The following is an 18638-nucleotide window of genomic DNA, read 5'->3' on the forward strand; positions in this document are numbered from 1 at the left end:
GATATGTATTGCATCTAATCATATAGATGACAGAGATAGAATTTAGATAGAATTTAGATTTGTGCTATAAATTCTATGATACATAATTCTCTATCAGATACAAAAAACAGCCATAATTCTAGCTGGAGCAGCAAAATATTTTTTGCGTGTAGGAAATAAAAAATACGTAGATTGGGCTTTAAAAAAAAGATAAAACTTTGGGAGTTTATAAATTGCGTTTATCACTCAAACATTACGAAACGTACAATAATCTTCTAACAATTTTCAAAGCTTCATTTTTATTTTAGAATTTTGATACCATAATAAATTTGTGTTTGAGTATTTTATTAATAAATTTTATGTTATTTTGAGTATTTTATTTTTATTTAATGATATACCTCTCTTATGTAGATAATTAAAAATTTTTTTTAATTTTCAAAATAATTTTTTGTATTAAAACTTAATAAAACATTGTACAAAACGTCAAGTTTATTCTGCGAAAAAATTACAATGATTGTTTTTATTGTTTTTTTCTTTTTGATGTAATTTATTACCTGTCATACCTATATAGGTGTCCAAGTAAATTTTTTCGTTGTTATAATATAAGAATTCTGAGCAGTATTATTACTAGGAACATTGCAAAACGTAGGATACAATGGATTGTTGTGTGTATATTCTCTCTAAAACTTTTATAATTGTCGCTCTGAAGAATGAAATCTTATTTTTAAAGATTAAAGGTTAAGCCACTCTTTTAAAACTGACTCAATTTTCATTCTTTAGAATGAAATTCCACTCCAAAGAATTTAAAGAGTATGGAATCTAAGAATACTAGTAAATTCTCAAAGAAATTCTGCTCTGTTTAACTGCATTGGGCGGTTCGAGAATCTTTTAACGCGTCCATGCGCGTATCTCGAAGAAGCAAGAAGGACCAGCTATAAAATTCGTTCGCGGAATGTGCGTAGAGGGTAACTGTAATCGGCAAGAGAGGCGAATTACGATCTGAAAGCAGAGGAAGGAGGGCGTCCGCTTTACGATCCGGACGATAACGGTGCGAGACGGGTAATTTCGCGAGGGGGCGGAGGACTGAAAATTGCATTTTTTCTCGTCCGTTTTTGTACTTCTTCGCGAGAGTAAGAGATCACTACGCGAATAATCCTCAACGTTGTTACATGCAATACGCCCAAACTCCTTCCTAACCGCGAGGCATCTTTGCGTAACTGTTCGCGATTGCGTTTGGTAAATCGCTCGCGGCGATGCTCGACATTGTTTTTTTTCTTCATTTGTTTGTCCACGTAACTGCAACCTGTCGCGAATATCTTGATTGCGTAAGGTGCAAATTTCGATATCGGTTTATTGCGCAGCTTTACGCCTAACTGTCCCCATCGTGGTTGTCATAAATTATAAGAGCAATATTTCTCTCTGTCTGAGAAAGTACCTAATATTGACTGATTTATTAAGTTGAAAGAAACAAATACAAAACACTACAAAAGAAAATTACAGGAAAAACTTTCGCGAATAAAATAATTAATTTCACTTCAACATTGTGTTGTAGTTTTTGTACACTATTAGATATCAAGGAATAGTACGTGATCAATACCAAAAATATATCAATACGTTGAGTTAAATAACTTTATTTCTAACCTCTATGTATATCAAAATATAAATCAACCCATTTTTGTAACTAATTTCAGAGTAAACAACGTTCATATTAAGGTATGCACTTAATAAATAATAAACTACATTGGAGTTAAATGTATAATAATTGCTTAAATTAAATTGTTTGACTCCATTGTTTTAGTTATATTAACGATATATTGAATAGAAGCAATAGCGACCTATGAAATAATTAAAAATAACTCAAATTATATAATTTGATATCAATTTAATCATGTATGCAATCGAAAATAGATGTAAAATAAACTTCTTATTTTTGTTCAAAATTTTTGATAGCCCATTAATGCTTTTTACCGCCTGCGAATAAAAAAAATCATTGATGTACCAATGTGAGCCAAAGCGTGTTATTAAATCTGATCTTGCTTCTAATATTTGCGAATGAGGGAAAGCGATATGCTTCGAATAGCACGGCCGTGCCGCGTATGTGAAACGAAGTTTAGTACCGTTCCTTTCTGGAAAAGACGATCGTGAAATTAGCAAGGATTTCCCGGAAATCTTGCCGGCGCGTATTACGGCAGCGATTCGCGATTCGCGATACCCGCGCAATGCGATCTCCTTTACATAATGTGTAATTAATGGCAATGCGGCCCGTGAACGCGCGCCCCTTCTCGTGTCGTAATAGCGAGAATTGCATTACCGTTGCAGTTTTGAAGCATCGTCGCTTTGCTCGCCAGCGTAACGATAATCGTCCGGTTGAAATAGCAAATCGCGAGTTTGATCGTCCAATCCGTTAAATCAATATTACTTACGTAACGTCGAATCAAATCATTTCGCGGTATCACGAATAGAATATTAATTCTCTGATGAAAAGTTAATAAAAATAAAAGTGGAGTTAATATAGAAGCAACCTCAAAAAGCTCTGCAATTTTGTATAATGAAGTGTCTTTGTAAAACAATTCCAGTTAAAGTGCATATGATGCTCGAACCATTCTTTGTGCTACTAATAATTTAGCATTTTTATATAGGGGTTACGAGAAAATAACCGTTTACGTACGAAACGGTTTAGCATTTAATTAAAAATGTAAATGATTATGAAAATATTTTTATTGCAATGATAATGTTATCAAAAATATTGAAAAAATGACTGAAGTTTCTCGAAATTGAAATCCGATATTATTTCATAATTTATATATTTACGATTGTAACCAATCTATTGCGGACAATTTATGCAGCATGTATAATTTCGAAGAATAAGGAAAAATAAAAAAACAATTATTTTGAACCACTTACTTTGATGAAGACATGATGAGGAAAAGAAATAATACATTTGTAACATAACAGTAGAATTATAATATTTATTTAAGATAACAAATATACATTATAATAACAAATACAGATTTTTAGAGATGAGAGCAAATAAAACAATTAAATCTAGGAATGCGTATTTTTAAAATTAAAATTAAAATTTTTTCCGTGATAGAAATGTAAGAATGTTTTTATTAATTGTGCTCTTAATGAATTTACACAGTAGGGATTATGTAAGATATTATTTTGCTTAAAATATGTATATAACTATGTCTTCTGCTTTAGAATCCTTTGAATTATGTTTTGTTACCTGAAAACATAAATATTAAAGTAATATGATCCTAGTATTCCAAACTACTTTATATTCTATTCTTTGCAAATTAAATAATTTACACAGTATAAGCGTCTTAAAACAGAATAATATTTTCTCTCATTGGTTAAATAGTCTTTTGATAAAAAAGTATTACGTATAACGTTATCCGATTCATCATGGTTCCTAAAAGTCATCGCGATCTCACTTCCGGATTTTATCTTTCAGGGGTTTCAAGGTCAGCGTTTGTGGCCGTCAACACATCTTCAAGCCAGTGTCCGTTCAGGCTATGTGGTAAGTCTGCATCTCTGATAAACGAAACTGGTTTCACAGCGACATAAGAATGGAGCAAAAAAATAGCGGCTCTTAAACGTTTTTTATGTTTTATATAACGGCTGTTTAATACTGTGTCAGAGTGCGTTTTTAATGTTAAGTCGGCCTCTGCGCGAAGTTACTTAAGAATATAAAGAATACTTAACTTTAATAGAGTGTATACACGCGTTATCAGAAATTTTAATTTATTTATTGTCGGTATTAATAAGATAATTTGCATTGCTTTACAAGAAGCTATTATTTTTCTATAAACACTTTTGGAAGAGCAAAGCGATGAAAGTTTCAAATTGAATATTCTCGGCCAATTATTAGGTATAAAAAAGACGTATGGTGCACTGCCCCCCTTTCATCTACGTTATCTCGTTAACGTTTCTGTATTTAAACAATATAGAAATAGTACAGTATAACAAGCCATTTAAACAGTACAGTATAACAAGTCACGATCGGTTCTTGCGGTATTTCATCGGTATCCGATATTCTCTCGGTTATGCTAGACGAGCTGTGTGATTGGAAAAGAAGGGTCATTGTCACAGGCTTAACAACCGTAACTAATAGATAATGTTGATGTAATTATACGAACGACGGATAATCCAAGACGATTGTCGATCACGGAAGATACGTCGTACAAGAGAACTCCAATCATATGCGAGACAGCGAGATTTTTCATGGAATTTATTCTCACGTGATTAAAATAATATTTATCGTGGACCTGTATACTGTCGCTCGAAATAGATAAATTAATTAAAGAAAGAGCGAACAAAAAAAATTGAACCTAAATTGAACGGCGAATTCACTCTTAAAAATGAGCTTTTTTGGACATTCTGTTCGTATTTTCAGAAAAATGTTTAGTTGATCAAGGTTTTACGAAAATAAAGCAAACATTTTACGGGTATAAATTGTCTGTGTTGACGTACAGGCTATGATTGATCTTGGAAATACATCTGGTCTGATGCGTGCGAGCATATGTTTTTTTTATCTCGTGATTTGACAAGCATGACTCAAGCGACACGAGGCGTATTGGGATGGATTCTGGGTACTATAAAATTTCAATCGATACCCCACATGTCAAATGATGTTATTTGAATTTTTTGTAGCTCTCTGATGCAACACGTATATACACTGTTAAATATCAAAAGTTTAATGGCAGTCTAATCTCTTGAGTTATAACATTTTGTTATTTTTAACTTCCATGTGTGTCAAAATGCAAATCAATCAATTTCTATTGTTCGTTTCACAGTAAACAATATCCACATTAACGTATGCATTAGTAAATAATAAATTAAATTTGAGTAAAATTTAATACATTTTCTTGTGTTAAATTGTTTGACTCTATTGTTTTAATTAAATTAACGATATATTGAGCAAAAGCAGTGGTGATCTATAGAAATGATTAAAAATAATTCAAATTGGGTATAACCTGTCGTTATGAATTTAATAGTGCACGTGCAATGAAGTATTAAATACACGCAACAGCAGCGAAGTTCGTGCTGAATGATTCGGGGGTGGGATGACGAAGATGTTATCGATGCGGAAGAGGCTGGATCAGCGCGAAAAGAAAAATCAGGCGTGGGTCGTGGTTTAATTGGTCGACATCACAATTGCCCTATGTGCGACCGGACAGACAGCAGGAACTTTCTTAGCCGCCCAACCTCTTCCGGTGCTATATTTTTTCAGTGCTAGCAAAAACAGTGCTGTCTCCTCCCACACGAATCAATTATGCTCGAGCTCTCTCCTTGTAACATTGCTTTGATCAGTCAATAGGAAATTGTTTCATAAAATTAGATTAATCAAAAAATTATGTTCGATTTTTTAAAGTTAAGTTCAAGTTACGTTAAAAATTACATTAGAATGTTTTATTTCATAGACTCTATTTACCCACATATTGCAAAAAAATGGAAGATATTTTGTCTTATTGTTAAGGAATCTTTAAAAAAATCTTTTCTTAAGAAACAGTTTATTTTTTATTTCACAGTAAACTTATCTCGAGTAAAAGACGTTAAAAATAATATATGGTTGTGATGACGTATATTTTTTTCACTAAATGTTGCAAATAAAAAAATTCGGACTCATACTTGAAAATAGAATAATTTTTTTTTCCTAAAAGTTTTTTTAAGAGACAATCTAGATTTTTTTCAAAGATCTGATGATATCATAGCATATGTAAATTTTGTTGCTGCTAATTGTCATGTTACCAATTATTGAATATTTCAAAATTAATTATAAATTTTTATATATGCATCGTTTACTTTCCCTAATTAATCAAATATTTATTTTTAATGAGCATATTAGAATCAAATACATCAGTCAGCAGTTATCAGAATAGGTGTCATCTCCTTATTTGTCTTATTCGCGTGACCTACGACTTCGGATTTGTTATTTCTGGTACTGCTGCGTGTGCTCGGACGATGTGTCTGAATTATAAATAGTCTTGCCTCTGATCCCGCCACGTGCATTAGCGTTAGCCCGCGGCGATTTTTGCAAAAGTGCGATCGACTTGGCGTGCGTAGGCGCAAATACCTTTGATGTCTACCGCAGTGTGAACTTTCGTGCTAATAGATTAGTTCGCAAATTGATTTTCGCGTGTGTACTTGAAGCTGTGAATCGCTATATTCGCACAGTAGGAACGGAATCTAATTCAAATGGATCCTTGAAACAGAAGAAGTACAGAAAGAAGAACGTGGTATTATCAATGCAAAAAAGAATATACTTTATTAAGCAAAAAATATACTAATTGAAACGACCGAGGGACGAGCAAATAAGATGTTTAAATAAGTAAAACATTTAACAGTTTACTAAAATAGTAGATATAATACAATAATGCATAAATATAAATACTTTATTATTATTGTAAATATAAAATTGAGATGAAAAAAAAACTGATTCCTCTAGGTAAACCAAACATACGATAAGTTTAAAATAATCATAAAAAATGAGAAATTGAAAAGTGCTTATTGTGAAAATTAAAAATTTATTAGTTTCTGCCATATTTTTGTTTTTTCAAATTTTAGTCTTTTTTGTAAATTATCTTTAGAAGTGAGATTGTAAATATTTCATGAAAGTAAATGTATATTTTTTCAATATATAACAATATTATATGTTTAATTATATAATATTGTTCTAGGTTAATGTGTTGTATGTTTAATTATATAATATTATATAATATTATTGTTTAATTATATAATATTATTCAATCATATTATTTAATGATTCAAATTAATTATTAACAATATTATTAATGAGTTTTAAGTAGACAAATTTGACAATAGTGAACGCACTTTGGTTTCAGCACTTCGCGAATTTAAATAAAGGTTTTAATCGAATCAACTTTTGCAAAGAAAACAATTGTATCACTGCACAATTGTTGCTTTCAAGTCTATTACTACACAAAACGTGACATGTCAAAATGCATCCTACATCGCGACCGAACATCGCGACGTCGAGAACACCGTTGCTTGTCGCCTATCGACGACGACGACGATAACGACGACGAAGACGTCGGGACGTCTCTCGTCGTCGTCATCCTATTTTTGGAAAAGCCCCGTTGGTCTCGACCATCACACCGTGGTGGGGTTGGTTATACAGCCGCGGACCACCGCCCGCGCCATTTATGGGCGCGTCGCGACGCGTGGTCACTTTGCCGAATTTCACTACGTGGTCGAACGACACTGAGCAACCCCTTTTGGAATCACGTTGTTTCCGCGTGCATACGTTTCTTTTTTTACGAGACCTCATTTCAAACTGCTGCTATCGTACAGTTGCGTTGAATAGACATTTTTTAACGCTATTAACTTAATTGATTATTTCTACCATTCGATCTTTATTGATGACGTGATGCAATATCATTGTACAGTTAGAAAGAATTGATGGCATTTAATTTTGAGTTATACAAATTATAATAATTATATTATCAATTAATTTGAATTGCTGAAGAGCTGGTAGAAAGTGATAGCTATAGCACTTACGTACACGGAAAGAATTGTTTCTTAAAATTTACCCTTAAAATATGATATTTATATTATATATACATAGTTGTGGTACAATATATAATATGTTAAAGATTTTTACCATGCACTTCGGTAAAATTAATCAAACTTATTTTATATTTCATTGTAGTTTTATTAATGAATGAGAGAGATTTACCTATATATAAAATTCTTCGAATAACAATGTTGTCCCACGACTATTTTCAAGGTAAACTCTAAGAAAAAATTCTCTCCGTGTAGGACTTATTACTATATATAGCAAAATAAATGATAAATATATGTAAAAGATAATCAAAACATACAAAATTTATTTACATTATAATACATTTTTTATTATGCGATATACTGCTGCTTCAGATATTAATATTTGTCTTAATGAAGATATTGAAATATTAGTAATTAATGTTCTTATAATATTACTAGTTTATTTGTGAATAATACATACATAAATTACACGCGTATAACATACATATTATAGCAATGAAAATTGAAAATGTAAATTAATTATAATATTGGTATTATTTCATCCATGCTAATTTAATTCATTTTGCTCTGTACACACATAAATGACGAATATGATAGGCAATGTAATGAAATGCATTAATTATAAGAATCAAGTTTTTTATTTCATTTTATTATTAATATGATTAATTACGATAATACTATTATAAATAGGCAATAGACATTCTTTGTTCTGTTATCTTTGTGTTTGTATTTAGAAACTATCGGGGATAATTGCTTCTTCGTATATATGAGATACCTAAAGGCTATTCGTACATATGAGATACCTAAGGGCTATTGCGAAAGTTTACCTCCGTTTGGATGGCTGACCTCTCTATAAACGTGACCCACATACGTAATTGAACTGAACGTATCCACTTCGTTTCAACTTCAAAAGTTTCTCGTTTGCAGACGGGAACTCCTCTCCGATTCTGAAAGCCGCCGCTCAATGTCAAGCCTGAAATATTAAACGTGCTTGATTCGGTAGTCTTGATATTTTCTTTGTCGGCGAATACACAAAGCAGAGGAACGCTGTTTATTTATGAACGTTTGCCCCTCGTTATTTTTCGATCCATTGTTACGTGTATTCTCGAGGAATTTGTTTCTAGCGATGTGATTGGACGTAAACATCTCATTCGGTTGAGATATTATTAATCGAGATTCCTGTCGATGTTGTCGATCTCTTTTTACGCGATACCTTGACACAGAATTTCCGGTCGCGGCGGATTATTCATGTCTAGTTAACATAAGTGTACCAACTGGTACCTGATACGAGTTATTAACTAGTATGTAATCGATAAAAGATTGTTTTATTGGCAGTACTTAATAAATCGCTGAACTGTGAATGTGTAAATGTAATTAGGATTTAAAAAATTTTAACGTTGATAAAGAGAAAAAGATTAAAAAGAAATATATGTAAATATTGCAGTGTTAATAAGTAAATTTATGATGCTAGAGAAACTCACATTTATAGTTGGATGGACTCAGTGTGCATATTGGTGCACATTAAAGCCATTGTACACAAATTGACGCAAAGATGTATGTTGATTATAAATATAGAAATCGGTTAAACACGTAAAATCACTCGATACACTTTATTATGCTGTTACATAAAATATACCTATATTTTATAATTCAAAATATTTGCATTTTACTTTTACATAGCTTTAATATGCACTAGTGCGCATTAGTGCGTCTAATCGAATTCGCTATTAGATTCTTTCTTGTATAAAGTGTAGATAAGATTTAGAGGTCCCCGTTAAATAATCAATTATAATAACAGTAAAGAAATAAATTTTAAGTGAGGGACAATAGATTCGAATTCATAGCGAAAAAATCTTGAAATAGTTTCTTACTTTTAAAAAAATTATATATTTACATTGTTATGTACAGATATACCTACGTATGAACATGTAATATATAAATATTTGATAGTCTTGCTGGAAGTAAATCATACGTATCCTACTCTAGATACCCGATTCAACGGACAACAGTTTGCGATCTGGTTTTTGTTCTGTCGGTGTAAAACGTGTCAGGTCGACTGGTTTCCAGGCCGTAGTGACGGGTTCAGGCGTGGTGAATGTTCAGCGATGAGTGCTATCCGTCCCCAATCGCGCAGATAACTTTCCGCGTAGAGTTTCCTCTAACGATCAACTCCAATTAGCACAAAGAGCTGATTTGATTGAGCGTAAATCGTGAATATGGTTACTCTTTCACGCGCAGAAAGGAACAGAGCTGTTAGCTAGTGAGGCGGTGTTAAAAGGTTATAAAAGGCCAAAACGAAAGCGCGATAGGCTCATCTTTTTTCACAGCCATAGTAGACAGGAAGCCGCTTCGCGGGATCATCGGGAATCAATGAACTTCAAGCGGACAGCCGACCAGAACCGGTTCCCGGCCGGATGACGAAGACGAGAACTCGAAATGACACCTCGTTCTATGATGAGGTTGCCGACACTTGTACAGCACTCTCATCATGGATGCGATCATGTCGATAGCGCGAGAGATCGCATCACAATCCCGCATTCCTAATGTCTCGAGATCTACTTAAAAAACTATACTGTTGATTCGATACGTAATTTGTTGCATTATGCTATATATGATAATTTCTAATAAATTAAGAGGAATCTTCTATTATTATGTAAAAGCAATTGCAGCACAAATTTTCATAGATATAGCTGGTACTAAATTTTGTCTTTTTTCAATTTTGTAAAAAATTTAGTTTTATAGGTAATACTTAAATAAATTAAAAATATTACATTATTTAAAAGAGATTCTCTATTCTTCGTATATTAAAAACTTACGTTCGCAGAACGTGTTATTACTATTTTACCGGTTCGTAATCTTGACATATTAAGTATTACCAATAAAAGGAATGACTTATTCCTGTTTATAAAAATGTAAAAAATAAATATCTTTAATCCTGTATCTTGATACAGACGGAAGTTTTAATTAGAAATAGAATAAATAAAACAGACTTAATGCGAGTGTTTAAAATATAAATTCTCGTAAAAAAAACGGAGTTGATAACAGATTATAGTCCTTATCGTCGCGCAATGTTGACACGCATGAATGATATCTCGCGGATGCGACTCTTCATTGTCGATCTAAGAGTCACCAATAAGAATTGCTGTCATTTATTGACGAGATCAATCGGTCGACAGCCTGTTCGACTTTGCCGCTCCTTGCTTTATATTTTCGCGCGGAGGTTGTCGACTCCTATTCGCGTTTTCACTTTTTGTCAGAGAAACCTCGGGCACCGATTTCAACGCAATCGCTTTCACGTCGTTCGATATCGATGCGATTTATCGTTGCCGGAGGAGACAATGGTACCCGTCGCGTTTCGGATATATGAACCTAAAAAAAAATGAGATGCTATTTCGTTCAAGAGAGAAGTATTGTGCTTTCCGATATTATTATACAAAAATAAAGAGCATCAATGTTTAACTCGAGATTTAAAAAAGGACTAAAATTAAATATTGAATTGCTGTTTTTATTAGTATACATATATCAATCTACGTTTTATTTTTATAGTAAAATCTAATTAATTCCTTTCGCTATATTTGTTTTCATGATTTAAAAAAATCATTAAAAATATACGCAAACGAAAATATCAATTAGTTTTTCAATGCGAGCTTTTTATGTACAGCGAGATATTTTTTAAACATACAATATATAAACCATCGATATAAAATATGTGGCTAATTTATATTTTGTAAGTTTGGACAGATTTCCTTCCTCTTGTCGCTTTCATACTATTGTACAATTTAAAATAACGCTTGATAAATTAATCGAAAAGATTTCGTTACCGCACTCGCTCGCATTTAGTGCAAACCGCGTGCTTGTATCATGCGCGTTTGTACGCACGCTTTGAGGGGCACGTTTTACAAGGCCGTGATATCGTGTTTAATGGAATTCGTCTGTCATGCGCAGGCGGATGAGCGATAACTTGATTCTCCCGTCCGCGTCAGTTGACGGCCGTGTTCTCCAGATAACAGAGGCGGACTCGAGTTCCCACGTTATCTCATCATCAGCCTTACACCTCCCTCGGTTTCATTACTGCAGCTCGACGTCTCTTCTATCCGAAATATAACAAAAGTAAAATTGACTTACAGTAAATTTAGTTGAATGCGCTCAATGCGCACTGGTGCACATTAAAGTCGTTGTTCTCAAATTGACATAAAAATACGTTTAATATAAAGATAAGAACAGATTAAACCATGAAATCCTTAATACATTTTATTGTTAACCCATTAAGGACCAAGACAAATTTTTTTTTCTCAAAATTTAAAATCCTTTTAATGGCAAGCTACTATGTCCTTAAGGAGCCTACTTGCCAAAAATTTCGCATCCCAAAGTTGACCTATTTTTTTGGTCAAAAAATCGACCAACGGTCCTTAATGTGTTAAGTAAAATCTGTATTTTATAATTTGAAATATTTGCATTTTACTTTTACACATATTAAATCAGTAGACAATGGTTTTAATAAACACTGGTGCACTAGTACGTCCAGCTGAATTCACTATTAGTTTATTTTGGAGTAAGTTATAAAGAGGTAGCGTCAAAGCTTTTGATGTCTCTTCACTTTTTTATTCTGTAAGTGAGAATCTGTTTCTTCACACGTTATTGCGAATATACATATATCAATTCTATCTCACGTCCGACTTCACGTCTGTCACCGATATGCGATAGCTTTTGAAGCAGCTATCACGAACTTCCGCCATCTCCAAGTCTCGGCTCTGTCTATTGTGGCTTTGTTTTCTCTGCCGCGTATCGAGTTTCCTTTGAAGGGGCGTGCGTTGGGGATAACTTTCAGAACTGATAAAACAGAATGCGCGATAACTTGGTTGCATCGCTTTCGTTTTGCATAGTTTTGCATAACCATGATAACGCATTGATATCGACGACATAATGATGAAAACCACATTTGACTAATTGTATTAACTAATTATATTGTGTTTTTATATGTATCTTTTCTACTACTGTTTTCTGTTTCAATATTTCCATATTTTATTATATATATTTACTTTCTCCTGCTATTAGTGTTTATATAAAAGAAGCTATTATATGTAGAACAACTCTTTGATAAAACAAGTTGCCTGAGATAATTAGTTATATAAGATAATTGGATTGGTAAAGTAAGGAAATTAGCTTGAAAAAAGTCTTATACTTGAGAGAAAAGATAATTAGAATAAAAATATAACGAGGATATACATGGAGAGAATTTTTCCTTAGAGTTTACCCTGAAAATATGATAGTCGTGGGACAACATTGTATTTCGAAAAATTGTAATGTAAATCTCTCATTGATAAAACTACGATAAAGTATAAAATAAGTTTGATTAATTTTACTGAAGTGCATGGTAAAAATTTTTTAAATATTGTGTTGTACCACAACTACCATATTTTCAGAGTAAATTTTAAAAGAAAATTCTCTCCGTGTAGTTAATAAAAATGGCCACTAATGTCAATTGATTTGTAATCATCGTTCTATTTGGTTTCTATTCTAACTTCTGTAAGGCTTAATTCAGTTGTCACTCCCCGCGGTAGCGTGTTTTCGCAAGAGCAATTTGTCTTTGATTTTAAGCCGGCTACGTCTTTTTCGTTCGCCGACTCATCATTCTAAACGTTGAAAGACAAGACGGTGACAAAGGGTCATTCAACAAGATTGGTTCCGGTTGGAAAGCTGACCGTTATTTCATTATACTGGTAGTCTTCGACCGAAGGTAGAAGGAGAGTAGGAGAGATGTCACCATACATCTTCCGTTAAGTACGATTCTAGAAGTCGATCTAGCTCGGGAAAGCTTAACCGCAAGCGTTGTCTTGTACTACACTTCCTATTTTAGCGGCTTTTTAAAACGTCGTTTAACTTCGTACTCGATCTCGGCGAACAATCATCAGTAAACGATTTCCTGATAATTGTCCAACAAACGTAAATAAATGAACGTATGCTTTTTATTTTCAGTATAAAGTAATCTGAAATATTCGCGGACTAATTGCAATTAAACCTTCAAGAAAGAAAAAAAAATAAATGAAATCTGCGAACTTTTATTCTTATAATCTTTCTCTTATGCGTGCTTACGTAAATTGCTGCGGAAATTCTCTTGCTTTTAAAGTCATAAATATTGGTGCATCGATTATATCGATATGAAACTGGCTTTAACAGAGCTCTCTGGAGCTAGATCTCCAGTTGGTTGCATCTCGTGCTGTGCAAATCGAGAGAGCAAAATATCACGAGAAAATCTCGCGGAATTACAGGTCTTAGTGGATTACCGGTCTCTCTTCGCAATCAGCAGAATAGCCGTGACTCGATACGCAATGACTGGCCGATAGAAACGAAAAGTGCAGTGCGCGATTCGCCATTTAATTGTTTTCTACGGTTCGGTGCGTATAGGATCCGGTGGAGACTGCATGCAGAGCACTGGCGTATGGGTGTCTGTGAGATCCCTATCGGCGACAGGCCAATGGTAACGCCTTAACCAAGTATCCGTTGATGTCACCGTTGTTCTCACCGCGCTCTCATGCACATCGTGCAGCATAATCATTTCCATTCCTTTCACTGTTGTCGCCGCCATTTGAAGAACAGGTTGGGCAGACGCACTTTTTAAATTTATAATGTCAAATTACAACCGTTTGGGTTATTTTCAATCATTTGTATAGATCGCCACTACTTCTACTCAATATATCATTAATGTAAGTAAAACACAATGCACTAAAATAATTTAACTCGACAAAGTGTATTAAATTTGATTTAGATTTAGTTTATTATTTACTAAGTGCATACGTTAATGTGGACATTGTTTATGAATGTTTTTTATGATTCCTGGAGACTAACGATCAGCTTAACACAACACAGAAAAAAATATTCTGGTTAAACTAAAAAATTTAATCAGAATAGCATTTTGCTAAGGCTAAACAGAATTTCTGAATTTAGGAATTTTTTAATAAAAATTCGTAACGGCTGATGCATAACTTTGTTGATACCGAGAGATCTGTTGATCTGAGAAAATTTTGCCATTAGGAAAAGTTGTTGTACTGTCATAGCACAATTCGGCACAACTTTCAACAGCAACACGAGATTAGTAGACAATTTCTGTGTTTAAGGAAAAATGAGGAAGAGAATTATTATATTACCGGTATTTGTAAAATAAATGCTGTTTTGGATTTTAACTTTCTTATTATCGCGCCACGTATACCTCGAAGAAAAATGTCACGAAGAAGTTGATATAGCTAATTAACATTCCCGGCAAAGGATAGTTAAGAAGTCGTCAGAATAAGATACAGGTTTCTACCAATATCTAGAGATACATATCGTTTAGATACAGTTACTATGATTAAGAACGTAATTAAGCGTATTACGATGAAGCGAGTATCAAGAGTAAAAGTGCAAATGCGCGAAGCATTCAAATAGTCTCTTGGTTTCCGTTTAATTATTATTTCTCAATTCTATTATGAGACTATGCATGTTAAGCGTTTTTCTTTTAAAGAAGCACACACATATACTAAATACATATATAAAGTATATGTAGAAGTTTCTCTCTCTCTCTCTCTCTCTCTCTCTAAAAAATTAACTCATCTGGTTTTAAGATACAAGTATGTACACATATACTATATGAGAGAACGCGTCGGGAATGTACATTCAGGTCGAAGTTATTATCGAGGCGTGTTCAGGATCGTTCGTGCTCAGAATCGTTCAAAACGTTCTCCAAGAAATGGAGTATCCACAGCAAATGTTGTAACATCAATGTAAAGAATCTCTCTTGATTGAAAGACGAAAATTTTACGTCTTTTTTATTTTATTAATAATTAATAATATAATTTTCTTCAATTGTTACAAAAAAGGTTCTTTCTTCCCTCTACCAACACATATATTTTCCGTTGATTTAAATTATAATCAATTCGAAAGCACGATAAAATTGTAACGTTATGCATTGTCGGATTCTGGAAAAAGATGTATTGAGTCTACTAAATATTTTTCTCAAGATGCCTTGATTATCGATTCTTTAACGAATTATGATTTATGAAGCATTGCGACGCATGGTCGATAAAATGGGCAAAAGTATGTATCTCTCAATACTATTTACTTAGTACTGCAACCTATCGTTGCCTATTGATGATCTCGATCTCCGACTCGCTTTCCAATTTCTGCCATGCGATCCAGCTTGCAGACTGGATCGGCATGTTCCTCAAGTGCAATGCCTTATTTGTTCAGGACAATCGCGGTCGATCGCGGTCTCGCTTCCACACGAAATGTCTACGGCTATTCCGCGTCGTAAATAGTGCAAGCCGACAATGCCGAAATGGATTCACCGTCGTCGGCAACTTTCGCGATAGCCCTGTAGATCTCGTGGAGGAGGATTCCACATGCTGATTTCCGCAACGATTGTTCCACTTTTACGCGTCGACCGTAAAGATTCATCGTGGAGGCCATCCCGACCGCAAAATAGGAATAATAAGTCCGTAACAGAAGCCAAGCGAATAATCATCCCGTCTTTACGACACCTCGCGATGCACTTTCTTCATTCTCAATGCGGACAATGCCGTTCTCGAAACGCTTTACGATGCAATCATGTTCGGGAGGACTGACTTTTAGTCGTCATTTGAACGATATTGACGTTGGTTCAACATTTCTTGTACATGTGGTGCCCAGAACTGCGATTTTATGTATTTCCTAATCGACTCTCAGCTTTCTTTCCACGAAAATGTCTGTGATTTCTGAACTACAAATGGTTGGAAATTGCTGGCTCTTGAAGAATTAAATTCTTCTCAAATGTGGAAATAATTTTTACGTATTTCTTTAAAAATAATTTCCACGAGTTTCTTGTCACGGATTCGACGAACTTTACAGAGAAGTATGCAATGTCCGTCCTTTTTAGATTTGCGATAGTATGTGTAACGCTATGGTAGAGTGCCTTTCCGATGTGATGTTGGATTTATTTATAATTAACACGCGACGCGTCATACTTTTTTAAAATCGATATTCAACAATGACTCTTCCGTTACTTATTGTTATCATCACGATGCGACTCAGAGTGTCATTAATCAGCAACGTCAGATTCGCTTTGGCAAGCGAGTGCTTCTCGTGCTAAACGAGTTTAACATATAGGCGAACGTGATAAATCGTCTTCTCCTTTGCATCAGTCTCTATCCTAGACTACAGTAAAATTCTAAGGGAATCAATCATTATCGCGATATTAAGTCAGCTATATTCCGTTTAAGCACGCGATTTATCTTCGTGTGGCATTCGAAGTGCGTAAAGTACGATTCTTTCTCAACATTTCTCAACACGTGTATTTAAAGAGTATTAGGTAAATTTAAGAGTCATCGAAAGCGCGATCAAGATAGAACTTCTTGCGCTTTCTTAAAGTCATTACGTAACTTATCCTCTAGGATATCATCTGTCTCTACTGAATCAGCTCTCACTATATTTATTGTTGGAATCATTTTCAGTGAGAGTTGGTTCGACATAGAGATAGTATGTATAATTTTTTTTTACAAATTGTTTAATTTTTATTTATTTTTATATTTATTATTTATTAGTTTATTATACCTACTCATATGAATAAAATTTTACGTTATTTTCTGATGTTACTTTTCTGATGATTATTTTTTATGCAAAAGAAAAGAGGTCAGATCTTTTTATAAAAATGCATCTTTTTAAAATCGGCAATTAATATTTATGGAATTAAAAATATTGTAAAGCAAAATACTTTTATTGATTGATTTATCCGTCATGTTTCAACTATAAAATGCATTGAATTCTTCAAAGTGACACGACGTTTGTAGCGATCTGTACTTCGTTTATAAAGAGAATAAGTAGGAAAACTCTTTGTATTCCGCTCGCAACGGTTCTAAATAATTCATGGCTGCCTTTGAGAACTGGTTGCAGAGGGAAATGCAGCAGGTGTATCTCGACTGCTTCGGCAAGGAGTTGCATCTGCGTTTTGCGAGGATAACCAGACAGGTTCCTCTCATTGTTCCATTCTCGAATGTCGCTCCTGTTGTATCATTTGAGAGAAGCCTTCTTTTTTATTAAGATTTTATGTACTCGTACTATGCAAAAGCCTATTAAGATTTCCCCCCCCCTATTAAAATTTTTTTTGAAAATGGCAGGTATCTTGCCTTTAATGTGTTAATTACAATAAAATTTTATAAAACAAAATCAAATTGGTTGTTAAAATTAATGCTATGCTATACGATAACCGACAAAATATCGAAGAAATATCTTAATTTAGTAGTGTTATTCAATGAGTAGGTAAATGAAAATAATTATCTCTAATCACGTATGAATTTAAATGCATATTATATATCTTTAAAGGATTTAATACTTTTATGCATACATGTTTTTTACATTTACATTAAGTGTTTGAGTTCTTAAAATTGAATTTTTTATCAATTTATATTGTTGCAAAATTATAGTTTAATTATTCTTGTGTTATAGTATAAATAAAATTATAATATATAGTAATTAATATAAAAATGGCTTTGTTATATTTATGCATTGTAATATTTGTCAGCATTAAGAAAATTCTCGTCTCCGGCTAAGATGACAAGGCGAATTCCCTAGTAACGAGACAGAAGTATTTGTTGACGGATGGTCGGCCAGACAGTACGTTTTTGTAAGCAGCCGGTTTTGTTCCAAATCGGGACAAGCGTGCGGCCTCGCAAATTCTCAAAAGGGGAGCTTATAGCACAGGGTGTCACATATTTGTACGAAAGAGACGAGACATGTCTGTTCGATCCTCGTATAGGGGCGACTCTGTAGCCTTGACAAGAATAACTCAGGCAAGGTCAGCGCGAGAGGAGATACGCTGATATCCGGTATTCTCTATAGTCTATATGATATTGTTCATTTTTCTATCTGTATTTCTGTGTATTTGGAGCTTTTAGAGAAATGCTACCTACTCTTTTGTCTAACACCTAGGAATCTTATTAAATAAGCCGATCGAATTTATTGTCTAGTTTTTATATTATTATTATTATTATTTTTCATACTAACTATTGTTGACTATTTAGCAGGATTGCTATTATGTGAACAGAACATTATAAAAAATTAAAAATAATGAGGAAAAGACGAAAAAATTTGAAAAAGTTAAGGTCTTACAAAAATTATGCGAA

General features: G+C 33.5%; 1 protein-coding gene across 3 annotated transcripts in view; it reads left to right on the forward strand.

Annotated features, from left to right (window-relative positions):
* The window catches only part of ssh (Protein phosphatase Slingshot), a 143239-nt gene that overhangs the window by 107826 nt on the left and 16775 nt on the right, over nucleotides 1-18638 (forward strand). For all 3 annotated transcript variants that reach the window (XM_018454699.1, XM_018454698.1, XM_018454700.1), the window contains one exon: nucleotides 3437-3502. In XM_018454699.1, coding sequence (XP_018310201.1) covers nucleotides 3437-3502 — 66 coding nt within the window. The remainder of the gene's footprint in view (nucleotides 1-3436; nucleotides 3503-18638) is intronic.

The sequence above is a fragment of the Mycetomoellerius zeteki genome, unplaced genomic scaffold (genome assembly GCF_001594055.1).
Source record: "Mycetomoellerius zeteki isolate Tzet28-1 unplaced genomic scaffold, Tzet1.0 scaffold446, whole genome shotgun sequence".
Lineage (NCBI taxonomy): Eukaryota > Metazoa > Arthropoda > Insecta > Hymenoptera > Formicidae > Mycetomoellerius > Mycetomoellerius zeteki.